The sequence below is a fragment of the Grampus griseus genome (genome assembly GCF_964374135.1).
Source record: "Grampus griseus genome assembly, chromosome: 1".
Classification (NCBI taxonomy): domain Eukaryota; kingdom Metazoa; phylum Chordata; class Mammalia; order Artiodactyla; family Delphinidae; genus Grampus; species Grampus griseus.
Window position 1 is genome coordinate 23,174,192 of NC_139017.1, and position 19,243 is coordinate 23,193,434.

The 19,243-nt window shown below is 39.4% G+C and overlaps 1 protein-coding gene across 1 annotated transcript in view; it reads right to left on the reverse strand.

Annotated features, from left to right (window-relative positions):
* LIN9 (lin-9 DREAM MuvB core complex component) overlaps positions 1-19,243 on the reverse strand; it is a gene marked incomplete at its 5' end in the record, with an annotated part of 108,639 nt that overhangs the window by 62,271 nt on the left and 27,125 nt on the right. The window contains one exon of the mRNA XM_082647395.1: positions 12,826-12,983. Coding sequence (XP_082503521.1) covers positions 12,826-12,983 — 158 coding nt within the window. The remainder of the gene's footprint in view (positions 1-12,825; positions 12,984-19,243) is intronic.

Consider the following 19,243-nt stretch of genomic DNA (forward strand, 5'->3'; position numbering starts at 1 on the left):
ATGAATTTTGTCAAAAGCTTTTTCTGCATCTATGTAGATGACTGTATGATTTTTTATTCTTTAATTTATTAATGTGGTGTATCACGTTGATTAATTTGTGGTTATTGAACCGTCCTTGCATCAACTGGGATAAATCCCACTTGATTATGATGTATTATCCTTTTAATGTATTGTTAGATTTGATTGTTAATATTTTGTTGAGGATTTTTACATCTATGTTCATTAGTGATATTGGCCTGTAATTTTCTATTTTTGTGGTATCTTTCTCTGGTTTTGGTATCTGGGTGATGGTGGCCTTGTAGAATGAGTCTTGAAGTCTTCTTTTCTCTGCAATTTTTTGGAATAGTTTGAGAAGGATAGGTGTTAACTCTTCTCTAAATGTTTGGCAGAATTCACATATAAAGTCATCTAGTCCTGAACTTTTGTCTGTTGGGAGTTTTGGGGTGTTTTTTTGTTTTGTTTTGCTTTAAATTACTGACTCAATTTCATCACTGGTAACTGGTCTGTTCATATTTCCTATTTCTTCCTGGTTTGGTCTTGGGAGATTGTACAGTTCTAGGAATTTGTCCATTTTTTTCTAGGTTGTCCATTTTTGGGGCATAGAGTTGTTTGTAGTATTCTTTTATGATCCTCCAGTGTCAGTTCTGACTTCTCCTTCTTGTTGGCCCTCTTTTTTTCTGGGCGAGTTTGACTAAAGGTTTATCAATTTTGTTTATCTTTTCAAAGAACCAGCTCTTAGTTTCATTAATATTTTCTTTTTTAAGTCTCTATTCCATTTATTTCTGCTCTGGCCTTTATGATTTCTTTCCTTCTAATACCTTTGGATTTTGTTTGTTCTTTTTAAGTTCCTTTAGGTGTAAGGTTAGGTTGTTTATTTGAGATTTTTCTTGTTTCCTGAGGTTGGTTAGCATCGCTATAAACTTCTCTCTTAGAACTGCTTTTGCTACGACCCATAGATTTTGGATTGTTATATTTTTGTTTTCACTTGTCTCCAGGTATCTTTTGATTTCTTCTTTGGTTTCTTCAGTGATCCACTGGTTGTCCTTGCTCCATGGGGTGAACCCCTACAATCGTAATTATTCTCATTTGTGGGTTGCCCACCCTGGGGGTATGTATAATGATTATAAAGCAACTCCACCCCTCTTACCCATCTCACTGTGATTCTTTCTGGTAGTTTCCAGTCTTTCTCATCAACAGTTGTTCTGTAAATAGTTGTAATTCTGGTGTGCCCATGAGAGGAGGTGAGCTCAGGGTCTTCCTTCAATACAAGTCTTTTTTTTTTTTTAATTGACGTATAGTTGATTTACAATGTTGTGTTAGTTTCTACTGTACAGGAAAGTGATTCAGTTATACATATATATTTTTATATATATATATACATTCTTTCTTATATTCTTTGCCATTATGGTTTACAACAGATATTGAATATAGTTCCTAGTGCTATACAGTAGGACCTTGTTGTTTATCCACTCTATATGTAATAGTTTGCATCTGCTAATCCCAAACTCCCAATCCATCCTTCCCTCAACCCCATCCCCTTGGCAACCACAAATCTGATTTCTATGTCTGTGAGTCTGTTACTGTTTTTTAGATAGGTTCATTTGTGTCATACTTTAGATTCCACATATAAGTGATATCATATGGTATTTGTCTTTCTCTTTCTGACTTCCCTCACTTAGTATGGTAATCTCTAAGTCCATCCATGTTGCTGCAAATGGCATTATTTCATTCTTTTTTATTGCTGTGTAGTAGTCCATTGTATATATGTACCACATCTTCTTTATCCATTCATCTGTTGACGGACATTTAGGTTGTTTCCTTGGCTATTGTGAATAGTGCTGCTATGAACATAGGGGTGAATGTATCTTTTTGAATTATAGTTTTGTCCAGATATATGCCCTGGAGTGGGATTGTTGGATCATATGGCAACTCTACTTTTAGTTTTCTGAGGAACCTCCATATTGTTTTCCATAGTGGCTGCACCAACTTACACTCCCACCAACAGTGTAGGAACGTTCCCCTTTCTCCACACCCTCTACAGCATTTGTTATTTGTAGATTTTTTAATGATGGCCATTCTGACTGGGATGAGGTGGTACCTCATTGTACTTTTGATTTGCATTTCTCTAATAATTAGCAATGTTGAGCATCTTTTGATGTGCCTGTTGGTCATCTGGATGTCTTCTTTGGAGAAATGTCTATTTAGGTCTTCTACCCATTTTTCTATTGGGTTGTTTGTTTTTTTGTTGTTGAGTTGTATGGGCTGTTTGAATATTTTGGAAATTAAGCCCTTGTAGGTCACATCATTTGCAAATATTTTCTCCCATTCTGTAGGTTGTCTTTTTGTTTTGTTTATGGTTTCCTTTGCTGTATAAAAGCTTGTAAGTTTGATGAGGTCCCATTTGCTTATTTTTGCTTTTGTTTCTATTGCCTTGGCAGACTGATTCAATACAAGTCCTGCACACAATATTCCACATGATGAATAATACTTAGGTCATGATGATGATGACACAAATACATCTCATACAGTTCTTGCCGTGCAGTGATTAGATTTTCAGAGGAAGACACTCACACACCTACGCAATAGATGTTTATTAACTGTATGGAATGATGATTATTTACTATTCACTAAGTGGAAATGAATCATCATAAAGGTCTTCATCCTCACCATTTTCATGTTGAGTAGGCTGATGAGAAGAAGGAAGAGAAGTTGCTCTTGCTGTCTCAGGGGTGGCAGAGGTGGAAGAGGTGGAGGAGGTGGAAGGGGAGGGAAGACAGTCAGGCACACTTACTGTGAATTTATGGAAATACATCATAATTTCTACTTGACTTTTTGCTTTTTCATTTCTCTAAAAATGTTTCTATATGGTACCAATCCTTCTTCCACTATTTGCTTTAGTTTAAGTGACCCTATCATAGAAGGGTCTATGCTATAAAAAAAAGCAAAAGCAGTCTTGAAAATTGAAAGTCTTCTCCCCAACTGTCTAATGTCAATTTGTTTTCTGACACTGCATCTTCTATGTCTTCTTCTTTATTGGCTGGCACTGATTCAGAAGCACTCATCTCCATCAAGTTGTGTTGTTAATTCCTCTGGTGTGGTGTCTATTAGCTCTTGAAAATATCCGTGTCTTGAAGCCCTTTACCTCCAACCTCTTTTTTTTTCCTCCACCTCTACAATCTCTTTCCTTTACTGGCTCTTTCAGGCTTTTTCTATAACAACAGTGACATCTTCAGTGATATAATCCTTCCAGATTTTCATGATGTTTTCTCTATTAGAGTTCTCTTCCATAGCATTGACAATCCTTTCCATAGAGTACCATGTGTAATGAGCCTTAAAGGCACTTAAGGCTACAGGCTGAATTATAGATGTTGTGTCTGGGAGTAAGTAGACCACTTCAATGCCTTTGGAGTCAAACTCATGGGGTTCTGGGTAGCCAGGGGCATTGTCCAATATCAAAAGAACTTTAAAAGGCAGTTCCTTACTGCCAAGGTACTTCCGGACTTCAGGGACAAACCATCAATGGAACTGATCCAGAAAAAGAATTTTTGTTGCCCAGGTCTTCTTGCTGTACAACCAAAAGACGGGCCAGCTGGTGTTTATTTTTTCCCTTCAAGGGTCCAAGGTTAGCAGCTTTTTTTAATTTAGTTAAATTTTTTATTGAAGTATAGTTGATATACAATGTTGTGCCAATCTCTGCTGTACAGCAAAGTGACATAGACATTCTTTTTTTTAATATATATTCTTTTCCATTATGGTTTATCACAGTTCCCTGTGCTATACAGTAGGACCTTGTTGTTTATGGCTGGCAGCTTTATACATAAGGGCAGTCTTGATCATAAACCCAACTGCATTTGCAAAACAGTAGTTAGCCTATCTCTTTCTGCTTTATTTTTTTATTTTTTAAGTTTTTGGCTGCGTTGGGTCTTTGTTGCTGCACGAGGGCTTTCTCTAGTTGCAGCAAGTGGGGGCTATTCTTCATTGCGGTGCGTGGGCTTCTTACTGCGGTGGCTTCTCTCGTTGTGGAGCACAGGCTCTAGGTGCACGGGCTTCACGAGTTGCAGCATGCGGGCTCCGTGGTTGTGGCTCGTGGGCTCTAGAGTGCAGGCTCAGTAGTTGTAGCACACGGGCTTAGCTGCTCTGTGGCATGTGGGATCTTCCTGGACCAGGGATCAAACCTGTGTGCCCTGTATTGGCAGGCAAGTTCTTAACCACTGCTCCACCAGGGAAGTCCACCCTTTCTGCTTTAAATCCTAGTGCTTGCTTTACTTCCTTACTAACAAGGCTTTTTTGTTTTGTTTTGTTTTACCAGAATAGGGCACTTATGTCTGCATTAAAAACCTGTTCAGGTAGATATCCTTTCTCCTCCATGACTTTCTTAATGGCATCTGGGAAGCTGTTTGCTGCCTCTCGGTTGGCAGAAGCTGCTTCTCCTGTGATCCTGACATTTTTTAAGCCAAACCTCTTTTTAAAATTATCAAACCATCCTTTGCTGGCATTAAATTCTCCAGCTTTAGATCTTTCACTCCCTTTTGCTCTGTCGTCATATAAATGACTGCTTTTTCTCAAATCATATCGGAGTCCATAGGTATGCCTTTCTTATATCAATCTTGCACCCACATAAAAGCTGTATTTTCATTATGAGGTAAAAAGATATTTCAAAAAAATGCTAGGTATTCATGCCTGCTGGCATAGGTGCAGCTATAGCTTCACCAATTTTCCTTTTCTTTTTTTTTTTTTACAATGGTCCTTACACTGTATTCATTTATTTATCTTGAAATAGTGGGCAATCACAGATGAAGACCTCAATCTACAGTACATATCAAGCAATTCAACTTTTTCTTGTAATGTCATGACTTTTCTCTGCTTCTTAGGAGCAATTCTAGCATCACTATGGCACTTCATATGGGCTCCATGGTTTATGGTCTTCCACTAAACACAATGAAAAATACTTGAGAACTGCAAGAGATCACTTTTTACAACGATATGCAATTTACTGGAGATGAACTGATCACATGGAAATGATTACTGTCACACAGCATTTTTAGCAGATACTCACAACACTTGAGCTCACTGCAACAGCATTGGGAGGTTGCTACAAAATTTTTACAGTAGTACAGTGTATACTACAGTTAGTTTTATGAAGCTATGATTTAATATGGCATCTTTATGTTTGCTTACATTTCTCTCAATGGCAAATGTATGGACTGTGTTTGTGGAAGTAAGTTTTGATAAATTTTACTACCATAAAATATGGTAGTAAATGATAAAATAGACTATGTCTACATATATCTTGTGCATTCATGACATATCTTTTTAATTTTTTTCAATATTTCACGGCTAAGCAATTCATCTGCAAGTTCTTTCAAGTTGTCACAAATTTCCAAAAAAATTTCCAGTGTGTTATTGAAAAAAAAAATCCACATATAAATGGACTCACACAATTCAAACCCGTCAAACCCATGTTGTTCAATGGTCAACTGTAGTTGAGTTTGACTTCCTTTTAAAAAAAAAAAAAAAAAAATCCAGTCTGATAAGCTCTACAGTGTAGTGTTTAGTTCATTGACATTTAATGTAATTTTAAAAGGGCTAGATATAAGTCTACCATCTTGCTATTTATTTTCTACTCCTCTGTTCTTTCTTTCCTGTCATCTTTTCACTTAACTGAGTATTTGTTAGTTTGTCAAATTTAATTCCTCTACTGGCTTTTTAGGTATACCTCTTAACACTTTTTTAAAAGTAATTCCTTCAACTGGACAGCCAAATGCAAAAGAAGAAACTAGACCACTACCTCACATCATATACAAAAATCAACTCAAAATGGACTAAAGACCTGAAAGCAAGACCTCAAACAATAAAACTCCTAGAAATAAGCATATGCAGTATGCTCTGTAACATTGATCTTAGCAATATCTTTCTGGATATGTCTCCTCAGGCAAGGGAAACAAAAGCAAAATTGAACAAATGGGATTATATAAAACTAAAAAGTTTCTGCACAGCAAAGGAAAGCATCAGCAAAATGAAGAAACAAATGGAAGATATTTGCAAATCATATATCCATTAATTGGCTAATATCCCAAATATATAAAGAACTCATACAACTCAACAACAAAAAGACACACAACCCAATAAAAAAATGGGCAGCAGAGCTGAATAGGTGATTTTCTAAAGAAGACATATAGATGGCCAACAGGCACATGAAAAGATATTCATCGTTAATTGTTAGGAAAATGCAAATCAAAACCACAATGACTCACTATCAAAACAAAACAAAACAAACCCCAAAACAACCCAATCAAAAAACAGGCAGGGGACTTCCCTGGCGCAGTGGTTAAGAGTCCACCTGCCAATGCAGGGGACACAGGTTCGAGCCCTGGTCCAGGAGGATCCCACATGCCATGGAGCAGCTGGGCCTGTGGGCCACAACTACTAAGCCTGCGCTCTAGAGCCCTTGAGCCACAACCACTGAGCCTGCGTGCCACAACTACTGAAGACCGCATGCCTAGAACCCATGCTCCGCAACAAGAGAAGGCACCACAATGAGAAGCCCGCACACTGCAACGAAGAGTAACCCCCACTCGCCGCAACTAGAGAAAGTCCATGTGCAGCAGCAAAGACCCAACTCAGCCAAAATAAATAAATAAATGAATGAATAAATAAATTAATTAATAAATTAAAAAAAATAGGCAAGTGATCTAAATAGACATTTCTCCAAGGAAGACATCCAGATGGCCAACAGGCACATGAAAAGATGCTCAACACTGCTAATTATTAGAGAAATGCAAATCAAAACTATAATGAGGTATCATCTCACACGGGTCAGAATTGCCATCATCAAAAGTCTACAATAAAAAATGCTGGAGAGGGTGTGGAGAAAAGGGAACCCTCATACATTATTGGTGGGAATGTAAATTGGTGTAGCCAGTATGGAAAACAGTCTGGAGGTTCCTTTAAAAACAAAAAATAGAGTTATCATATGTTCCAGCAACCCCACTCCTGGGTATATATCCAGAAAAGATGAAAACTAATTCGAAAAGATAATGCACCCCAATGTTCATAACAGCATTATTTACAATAGCCAGGACATGGAAACAACCCAAGTGCCCAGCAACAGATGATTACTTTAAGAAGATGTGAGATTTTATATATATGTATAAAACACACAGGAATATTACTCAACCATAAAAAAGAGTAAAATATTTACAACAACATGGATGGACCTAGAGAATATCATAGTAAGTGAAGTAAGTCAGAGAAAGATAAATATTATATGATATTACTTATATGTGGAATCTAAAAAGTAATACAAATGAATCTATATACCATACAGAAACAGACTCATAGACACAGAAAACAAACTTATAGTTACCAAAAGGGAAAGGGAGGTGTGGGGGGTATAAATTAGGAGTATGGGATTAACAAAACTACACATAAAATAGATAAGCAAAAAGAATTTACTGTACAGCACAGGGAATTATATTCAATATCTTATAATAACCTATAATGGAAAATAATCTGAAAAAAATATGTATAATTAAATTACTTTCCTATACAGCTGAAACTAACACAATATTGTAAATGAACTGTACTTCAATTAAAAAAAAACCACAGTGAGATATCACCTCACATCTGTTAGACTGGCTATTATCAAAAAGGCAAGAAATAACAAGGGTTGGCAAGGACAGGAGAAAAGGAAACCCTCATACACTGTTGGTGGGAATGTAAGTTGGTGCAGCTACTATGAGAAACAGTGTGGCGATTCCCCCCCAAATTAAGACTAGAACTACCACATGATCTACCTATCCCACTTCTGTGTATTCATCCAAAGAATACAAAAACACTAATTCAAAAAGATATATGCAACCCTATGTTCATAGCAACATTATTTAGAATAGCCAAGATATGAAAACAACCTAAGTGCCTATCAATGAATGAATGGATAAAGATATGCTACACACGGGCTTCCCTGGTGGCGCAGTGGTTGAGAGTCCGCCTGCCGATGCAGGGGACACAGGTTCGTGCCCCGGTCCGGGAAGATCCCACATGCCACAGAGTGGCTGGGCCCGTGAGCCATGGTTGCTGAGCCTGCGTGTCCAGAGCCTGTGCTCCGCAACGGGAGAGGCCACAACAGTGAGCGGCCCGCATACCACAAAAAAAAAAAAAAAAAAAAAGATATGCCACACACAGACGCACACACGCACTGGAATACTACTCCACGGTAAAAAAAAGAGTAGTGATTACCAGAGGGGAAGGGGTGGGACAGGGGAGGGTGAAACGGGTAAAGGGGATCAACTGTACGGTGAGAGACAGAAACTAAACTTTTGGTGGTGAGCATGCTGTAATGTAAAGAGAAGATGAAATATAACGTATACATGAAACTTATGTTATAAACCAACGTTACCTCAATAAAAGATTTTTTTAAAGTAATTCCTTTACTAGTTCTCAAAGTACGGCCCCACTCCAGCAGCATCAACACCACTTGGAAACTTCTTGAAATGCAAATTCTCAGGCCCTACCCCTGACCTTCTGAATCAGAAACTCTGGAGTGGAGGCCAGTAATCTGTCTTTTTAAAGCCCTCCAGGTGATCTGACGCACACTAAGGTTTCTGAACCTCAATATTCTAGGGATTATAATATTCACTCCTTACTTATTACACTCTACTTCAGTTAATACTGTATACTCTCACTACAAATTTAAGAAACAAACACAACAGTTCCATTTTACACATGTATTTACTATTTCTGGTGCTGTTACTCTGTAGTCAAGGTTCCATCTGGTATCATATCCCTTCAATCTGAAAAATTCATTTGACATAGCATCTAGTGTTCTTTTCCCGTAAGAAGTCAGCTGCTGTTTGTATCACTGTTCCTCATATAATGTTGTTTTTCTAATGAATGCTTTCAAGATTTGCTCTGTATTTTTTCTGTATTGTGTCTAATTATGGGTTATGTATACACGTGGGTTATATGCCTTGGGGTTTAGAGTACTGTGGATCTGTACTTTTTTTTTTTTTAAATCGAGTTTGGGAAAGGTGGCCAAAATGGCGGAGTAGGAAGTCCTTGCGCTCACCTCTTCCCATCGGCACACCAAAATTACAATATTTACAGAGCAACTATTGATGAGAAAGACCAGAAGACAAGCAAAAATGATCTTCTACAACTAAAGATGCAAAGGAACCACGACCGGACAGGTAGGAGGGGCAGAGACACAGTATAGTCAAGAACAATACCTCCACAAAGGGGAGGATAATAACAATTGTAGAGGTTCTCCCCAAGGAGCAAGGGATCTGAACCCCACGTGGGGCTCTCCAAACTGGAAGTCCTGCACTAGGACGACAAACACCAGAACACCTTCCTTTGAAGGCCAGCAGGGCTTACATTCGGGAGAGCCAGAGGGCTATGGGAAATAGACTCCATCCTTAAAGGGTGCACACAAAATCTTACAAGTTCTAGGACGCAGAGCAGAAGCAGTAATTCAAAAGGCACCTCGGTTAGACCCACCTGCTGATCTTGGAGAGCCTCCCTGAGAGGCAGGAGCCAAGTGGAGCTTACCGGGGGGAAAGAGACACTTGTGGCAGCCATTTCTGGGAGCTTGTTCAACCACGAGGACACTGGTGCTGGCAAGCGCCATTTTTTAATCCTCCCTCTAGCTTATTAGGGCTGGGACTCGGCCCCGCCCAGCAGCCTGTCTACACCAGTAATGGGACACCTCAGGCCAAGCAGCTGGCTGGGCGGGGACACAGCCCCACCCACCAGCTGGCCTGGCTGGGAGCCCCTGAGCCCATAGCCGCTTCAGGACCTGGACTTATCCACCAGAGGGCCCAGGACCGGCCACTGACACCAACGAGCCTCACTAGTCCCAGGTCCCCAGGGCCCTGCACCAGAGACCCTGGGACCTGGTTTTGCTCACAGGTGAGCCAGCATTAGCCCCAGGATCAGCCTCACCCATCACTGGGCAGGCACCAGCCACTGGGTCCTGGCCCAGCGCAACAGAGACCAACGCACTAACTCAGGGAGTTCCAGGGCCCTGCAGCCAGAGACTTTGGGACTGGCTCCACCCACCAGTGAGCCGGCACTAGCCCCAGGACCCGGGCTCACCCACCAGTGGGTGGGTACCAGCCTGGGACCCCCTGGGCCTCAGCCCTGCCCACCAGTGGGCAGACACCAGGCCTGCGGCTAGAGAACCCAGGACCCAGCTCTGCCTACAAGGGGGCCGGCACCAGTGCAGGGATCTGATCCCCTGAGCCCTGTCCCACCCACCACTGGGTGGACAGCAGCCCCAGGACCGCCACAGACCTACAGCCTGCTGTGTCTGGATGCAGCCCACAGACTAGCAGGCCAGCACTAGCTCCAAGACCCACTGAGCCCTAGTCCCACCCACCAGCAGGCTAATGCCAGCTCTGGGACACCTTGGGCCCCTCAGCTAGCCGCCCCAGGAACTGCTCCTGTCCACCAGTGATGGGACACTAGCCCAGGGAATAGCGGGGGCTCTGGCCTGCCAACCAGCAGGCTGACAGCAGGCCACCAGACATATTGGGCCCCTCAGCCAGCAGCCTCAGGACCCAGCTCCACTAACCAGCAGGCTGATAACCAGCTTTGGGATATCCCAGGCCCCTACAGACAGCCATGCCAGGAACTAGCGCACCCACCAGCACTAGATCTGGGACCCCAGCCTGCAACCACACACCCCGAGCCCAGCTCCACCCACCAGTGGGCCAGTACTAGTCCCAGGAACCCCCCACTCACTCCTGCAGCCGGCCACCTTGTGCCCCAGCCCACAGACGGAAGCCTTCCACGAGGCAGGGCCTAGCAACCAACCTGAAGGAGGGCCAGCCACACCTATCAGACTGCCCACAGTAGTCAGGCCACCACAACAGAAGGACCCAGGCAGCCCACACAGGGGGCACCCCTAGAGCACATAGCTCTGGTGACCAGAGGGGAGTGCGCTGCTGGGAAGCACAGGAGGTCTCCCACAAGAGGCCACTTCTCCAAGGTCGGCAAATGTAATGGATGCAAGTCAAATCATTATCACCTACACTTTACAGTGTGTATGTCAACTATATCTCGAAAAAACTGAAAGAAAAAATCAAGTCTTTTTTTTCCCACATGCCATTGTGCCTTTCTTCTCCTTTTAAGAACACTAATTACATGTATGTTATTTGCATAATATTGTCCCACAGGTCTCTGAGGCTCTATTAATGTTTTTTCCATTTTTTCCTCCATGCTTTCACAATGGATCATTTATACTGATTTATTCTGAAGTTCACTTACCCTTGGTTTTGCTGTTTCCAATATGCTTTTAAGCCCATTCAGAATTTTTCTTTTCAGACACTATACTTTTCAATTTTAAATGTGTTTTATCTAAGTAATTTCCATCTATCTACTGTGATATCCCCATTAATTATGACCATATTTACATTTAAGTTCTTGAACATGTTTTATAACAGATATTTTGAAACTAATTCCAGTATCTGAGTCATCCCAGCATCTATTTTCTATTGATTGCTTTTGGTCTTTACTACAGAACCTGTTTTTATGTTTCTTCATAGGTTTAATAATTTTTTATTGTATGCTGACACCTCCTCTAAACCAAAGAGAAACCTTCAAAAGCTCTAGTAGTTGATTCCTACAAACTTTTCTCATATCTTGACATACCCAGTCCCACCTATTCTGCATTGTGACATGAGTACCTACTTACTGACACTGTAAAATTTTCAGTCTTATCAAATAATACTGCCAATCCTTAAATGCTGTAGCACTTAACTTTTAAGGATTTCCTAATTGGGTCTACGTGTCACTCTATTCACGCCAGCATTTCTCTGATTAGTAGTTATATTGTAGACTTTGTACTTATTTATATGGGGTTTTTAGAACTAATATATTTTTTCAGGAATGCTATCTCTCCCTCACTCTATCTCCACCCCCACTCCCAGACTAATTTTGTCAAGAGAGAGACCATATATATCATCTGTAACTTCTATACATGGTAGGTTATGACTAAATGCATTCTTCTCTTTTCCAAGTGCATTTTATATGCATGATACAGTCTCTTCCTTATTATCTACCTTTCCTTTCATTACCCATTTTTACAATATAATGGAAACATGTACCACTTTTATATCCAGAAAATAATAATATAAATATGTAATTCAATGTTCCCTTTCCTCCAGAAAATATTCTGATTAATCCAACCATTTTTCAAACTCTTCCAGTACTATTACTACCCTACCTACCCACTTAACACCTTGTCATTTCTTGTATTATATAAATTGTCATTTTAGATCACCAAATTATTAAGGATTAACTTAAACGTGAGGTTTTGGTGGTAATTTCCCTCAGTGTTGTAACTGGAGTGAACACATAGAATCACCACCTACAAATTGACAGAATTTACATCTTTACAAAACTACCTACTGAATAATTTAGTTTTATTCAGTCATTAGAAATGGAGTACTTCTAAACTCAAAGATCACAAGAACAATGGTGTTTGTGAACTAACCAGGTAAAAATGGTTAGAAAAGAAAATCAATGAGTGGAAGCAAAAACAGAATTCAAAATGTTTAAAATTTAAACATTATACTTATTTTAAATTTCATCTTTGTGGCAGTTTGCTTTAGTTTATGTTGTGGCAGACATTGCTTTGAAAAGGTACACTTTTATCCAATTTGTTTAAAAAACAGACTTCACAGATTAAGAAACAGTAACCTCTACAGAATATTGCTATAGAATTATAGTTTAAGCTTTCTAATATAAAAGCCATTTGTCTAATAAACGTTATCTTCGTGAAAAACTGCAAGTCAAAATAGTAATAAGCTTATCTTCACCTACCTGTAACTTTGGTTCCAATAACCAGGGGCAAAGGAATTTCGTCTGGGAGATCCTTGAACTGTGAAACATCCGCAACTTTCCTTTGCTGTAAGAGCCTTATTTTCTGCCGTTTCTGTTTTAATGCTGATCTCTCTTCCTCAAAAAATGCAGAAGAACATCTAGAATAAATTATAAAAATCATATAAACTGATAACTGTCCTATATAAAAACTTCAAGTCAGACCATTCATCTCACTACTCCCTTTATTCTTCTCATTCTTTTAAGTACTATATTTAAAAATGGGTTCTTAGCAATAATAATTTTCTCTTCAAAGTAAATTACCTTTATATCTTTTTAAGAACAGGACCTTGCAAAACTGAAAGATACATAAGCAAGTCTAGATTATTCCTTCCTCAAAGGAGGAGGATTTGTTCACCATCCTTTGACAAAACTGCACCTGGATCCCAGGTCTCCTCTTAAGAACAATGTTCAGTTTCAATACTCTATTCAAAAGAACATGATATTTTCCCTGTGACCCAGTGAACCTATCTGTACAGGAATTAAAGATGAGACTTGCCACCGTGGAAACTTTTAATCATATTTCCTGTCTTGAAGTATGAATACTGAATATACTCTTACCTTTAGGGCCTGTCATATTTCTATTTTCAAATTCTAGGATGAACCAAAGGTATTTAAACAAAGCTTTCAGGCCACGAAATATACATCCATGTCACTACAGTCAAGATAATGGACATACAAAGACATTGATCGCCCCCTAAAGTTTCCTTGGGCCACTTTACTATCCTTCCTTTGCTTCCTCTCATTTCTATACTCCTACTTCTCAAGCAATCACTAAGTTGCTTTCTGTATTAAGTTTATATCTTCTAAAGTTTTACATAAATGGAATCATCTAGTATATACTCTTTCTTCAGGCTTCTTTCATTCAGCATAATTATTCTAAGATTTGTCCATATTGGTGTATGTATCAGTGGTTCATTTCTTTTTATTGTGACACATCCTATTCTATGGATATAGCACCATTTGTTTATCCATTCACCTGTTAGTGGACTTATGGGTTATTTCCAGGTTTTGGCTATTACGACAAAGTTGATATGATCATCTGTGTGTGGGCTTCTGTACAAACATATGCTTTCATTTCTCTTGATTAAAGTAGTGGAAGGGCTGTGTCATATGGTCAATGTGTGTTTAACACTTTAAGAAATCAAAGAATCCAAATATCACCAAAGAAGATATACAATTAGCAAATAAGCATATGAAAAGATGCTCCACACTATATGCCACCAGGGAAATGCAAATTAAATGAGATATCACTACACACTTATTAAATTGCTAAAATCTGGAACACGGACAACTTCAAATGCTGGTGAGGATGTGGAACAACAGGAATTCATTCATTTCTAGTGGAATGCAAAATGGAAGACAGTTTGGTAGTTTCTTACAAAACTAAATATACTCTTACCATAAAATCCAACAATCATGCTCCTTGGTTTTTACTCAAATGAGTTGAAAACTTACATCCACACAAAAATCTGCATAGATGTTTACAGAATCTTTATTCATAATTGCTAAAACTTGGAATCAACTAATCTTCAGTAGGTAAATGAATAAACAAACTGGTACATCCAGAGAATGGAGTATTATTCAGTACCAAAAAGAATGAGCTATCAAATCATGAAAAGACATGGAGGAACCTGAATGCATATTACCAAGTGAAAGAAGCCAATCTGAAAAGGTTACATTCTGTGTGATCCCAATACATGACATTCTGGAAAATGCAAAGCTATGAAGACAATAAAAATATCAGTGGTTGCCAGCAGTTGTGGGGATGCGGAGAGGGGTGAATTGGTAGAACACAGAGGATTTTTAGGGCAATGAAAATACTCTGTAAAATATAATAATGATAGATATATGTCACTAAACATTTGTCAAAACCCACAGAAGGTATAATACCAAGAGTGAACTCTAATGGAAACTATGGACTTTGGGTGGTTATGATGTGTTGGTGCAGGCTCATCAGCTGTCACAAATGTACCACTCTGATGGAGGACACTGATAGTGGAGGAGGCTATGTATGTGGGCGGGGGGGGGGGGCAGTAAACCGGAAATCTCTGTATCTTCCTCTCAATTTTGTTGTAAACCTAAAACGACTCTTAAAAAATTAAGTCTTTTAAAAAAGAAAGAAAGGAACTGCCAAACAGTTTTTTCAAAGTGGTTATACAATTTTATATTCCCATCAGCGGTGTACAGGAGTTCAAGTTTCCCCATAGCCTCACCAACACGTGGTAGGCTTGGTCTAGTAAATTTTCAACACTGGTTTTAATTGGCGTTTTTCTAATGACTAATTATGTTGAATATCCTCTCATTGGTTTATCTGATATTCTTATATCATTGGTGAATCATCTGTTCAAATCGTTTGCCAATTTGTTAAATGGGCTGTTTGATTTTTTTTTTTCAGCTGTGCCGTGCAGCATGAGGATTCTAGTTCCCCAACCAGGGATCAAACCCGTGCCCCCTGCAGTGGAAGCATGGAGCCCTAATCACTGGACCACCAGGGAATTCCCGTTTCTTTTTTTTTTTGGCAGTACGCCGGCCTCTCACTGTTGTGGCCTCTCCCATTGCAGAGCACAGGCTCCGGACGCGCAGGCTCAGAGGCCACGGCTCATGGGCCCAGCCACTCCACGGCATGTGGGATCTTCCTGGACCGGGGCATGAACCCGTGTCACCTGCATCAGCAGGCGGACTCTCAACCACTGCGCCACCAGGGAAGCCCCCGTTTGATTCTTAATACTGAATTTTCAGAGTTCTTCATACATTCTGGATACAATATACACTTCCAGCAATCAAATTTTATTTAAATAGTATTTTTGCATAGTTAATACATTCATAGGCTTCTAATTTAAAAGGTTCAAAAGGCACTGAAAACTCTAATACCTCTGTCCCTCGGTTTCCTGTCTTCCAGAGGATCATGACTGTAAGTTTTCTACATGTCCTTCATTGATACTTTAGGAATACACAAGCAAAAACTGCTTATGTTCCCTTCTTATTTTCCCCAAATAGCTACGATATGCTCTGTTGTGTATTTTGCTTTCTTAAAGTATCTTAGCAATCACTTCTATATCAGTACATTAGAAAACTCCTCTGTTTTTTGGTGGGTTTTTTTGGCCACACCACACAGCATGCGGGATGCTGGTTCCCCGACTAGGGATTGAACCTGCGACCGCTGCAATGGAAGCGCAGGGTCTTAACCCCTGGACCTCCAGGGAAGTCCAACTTCCTCTGATTTTAAGTTAAATGATTTCAGAGTTTTCTACTATTTTGAGGTACCATACTTTAATTAATCATTCCTCTATTTATGGACACTTAGGTTTTTGCCAATCTTTTGCTTCTACGAATACTACTGTACGTGTCATTTTACCCATGTACAAGTATTTCTGTGATCTAAATTCGCAAAAGTACTAGGTTACAGGGTATGGAAATTTGAAAATTTGACAGATATTACCAAATTGCCCTCCACAGAGGTTATATAAATTTAATCTCTCACCACCAATAGTGACTTTTTCACCACACCATTGCCAAACCCAACATATTAAAACTTTATGAACTCCATTGATCTGATAGTTAAAAACAGTATTCTGATTTTATATTTGATTTTATATTTCTCACTATGAGTAAGATTGAACTGTTTTCATCTGTTCAGAAGAGCCATTTCTTTTTCCTTTCTTATGTACTGTCATATAAACAGACACTTTTATTATAGGTTATTTGACTTTTTTAATTGATTCATACGTAGTTCTTCATATATTTGGAAATTAGTCCTTTGTTGTAAGAATTATAAATATTTCTGTTATTGTCTTTTGACTTTGTTTATGTATTTTCTGTAGGGGGGCAATGCAAAATGTTTTCATTTTTATGAAGTCAAATTTATCGATATTTTCTTTTATGGTTCCTAGCTTTGGGGCCTGTTAGAAAGATCTTCTCCAATTCAAGATTAAGCAAAACTCTCCTACAGGTTCCCCTAGTGGTTTTACTGTTTCATTTTAAAAATGTGAATCTCTGATCCTTTTCAAATGTTTCCTGGTATAAAGTATGAGATATGAAACCAACTTGTGTTTTCTTAGATTGCTTCAGAGTGGTCTCAGTATCCATTAAATAAGTAATTTAACCCCTCTCTCCCTATGTGCTTGAGATGCAACCACTGTTATCATGTATTAAATTCCTACAGACATCTTTGATTCTATCTGGACTTTCTCTCTCTTTTTTGTTTTTTAGTTTTAATTTTATTGGAGTATAGTTGATTTACAATGTGGTGTTAGTTTCATGGGCTTTCTCTCCTTTTTTTTTTTCCTCTCCTTTTTAATTCATCTTTCTATGCATGTACCACTACAACACCATTTTGATTATGATCACATTATATCTATTTTAATAGGTGGTAATACATACTACATATGTATGTATGATACTACATAGTCTCCCTTTATTACCTTGCTTCTTCAGAATTTTCCTGGATCTTCCTGCTTGATTTCTCTTCTTATATGTGAATTTTAGAATTAATTGATCTAGTTTAAAGTTAAAAAAAAGGGGAGGGGCTACTGATATTTTTATTGGGACTGATTTTAGAATGCTGAGTATCCTAATCCAAGATCATCTATGTCTTCCCATTTCCTCATTTGTATCCTGCACATTTCCTGTTAAGCTCCTTCTTGGTATTTTACTTTACTTTTTCTTTAGGATATTTGGAAAAGTACATTGTATCAATAATTTGTAGTGTACCTCAACTTCCTCAGAGAAAAGAAAAACTATAAACTTTTGTTGAAAATAAAGACTTCATTTCAACTATTAATTTACCTTGATGAAGTAAAGGACTATAAAATTCAACAATGTTATGGTAACATAAGAAAGGATAAATTAATAAGAGAAATATTATGATTTTATGAAATATATTTTATGAAATATTATATTAGAAATATTATGACAAACAAACTGCAGAATTATAACTAAACAATAAAATAAGGTGTGACTAATATCTCATTCTGACAATAATCAGAAACAGTGTGGCTTAATTTACTCAAACATGTAAAGTCACAGCAAAAAGCCCCCAAATGGCCTAAAGTAATTAACAAAGACCATAAATTACCTGTATGAAACACACTAACGTATCACATTTTGATTTGTTCTTATAAATGAGGGAGATATTTAAAACATCAGCAGCAATGTCATCTTTCCATACAATGGGATAAAATAAAATATTACCAGTTCAATGAAAAGTTCTCCTTGAATTTCATTACTATCTACAGAAATCAGGAAAACTAAATTCCATACCTACTTGTCCAAGTCACTTTATAATTCCAAGTCTTCTCTGAATTTCCCCACAAACTGAAAAAGTCTTACACATGCTTTTACTAGGCAGACAGACATGAGACTAATGATGTAGTATATTGCAAAATTTCTCTCAAAAGTAATATAAGGTTTTCTGATGTGTTAAGAAAGCAAGATAACACTAGAAAAGGAAAAGCAGTTTAACACGAAAAGTAATTCTCAGGAAGTAACATATTGGATACATTCACTTGATTTGTTTCTACATAGAGTAAAACATGCATTTGTGGAAAGGCTCTTGAGGTGATAAAAAGAGTTTTACAAAAGGTAATAACAATGTATGCGGGGAGAGAGGGGGAAGATGGCAGAAGGGTAAGACGCAGAGATCACCTTCCTCCCCAAAGATACATCAGAAATACATCTACATGTGGAATAACTCCTACAGAACACCTACTGAACGCTGGCAGAAGACCTCAGACCTCCCAAAAGGCAAGAAACTCCCCCACGAACCTGGGTAGGACAAAAGAAAAAAGAATAAACAGAGACAAAAGAATAGGGACGGGACCTGCACCAGTGGGAGGGAGCCGTGAAGAAGGAAAGGTTTCCACACACTAGAAGCCCCTTTGCGGGTGGAGACTGCGGGTGGCGGAGGAAGGGAGCTCCGGGGCCGCAGAGGAGAGCGCAGCCACAGGGGTGCGGAGGTCAAAGCGGAGAGATTCCCGCACAGAGGATCGGTGCCGACCAGCACTCACCAGCCCGAGAGGCTTGTCTGCTCACCCGCCGGGGCAGGCGGGGCTGGGAGCTGAGGCTCGGGCTTCGGTAGGAGCCCAGGTAGAGGACTGGCTGCGTGAACACAGCCTGAAGGGGCTAGTGCGCCACGGCTAGCCGGGAGGGAGTCCGGGAATGGAGCTGCCAAAGAGGCAAGAGACTTTTTCTTTCTTCTTTGTTTCCTGGTGCGCGAGGAGAGGGGATTACGAGCGCTGCTTAAAGGAGTTCCAGACACGGGCGCGAGCCGCGGCTAACAGCGCGGACCCCAGAGACGGGCATGAGACGCTAAGGCTGCTGCTGCCGCCACCAAGAAGCCTGTGTGCGAGCACAGGTCACT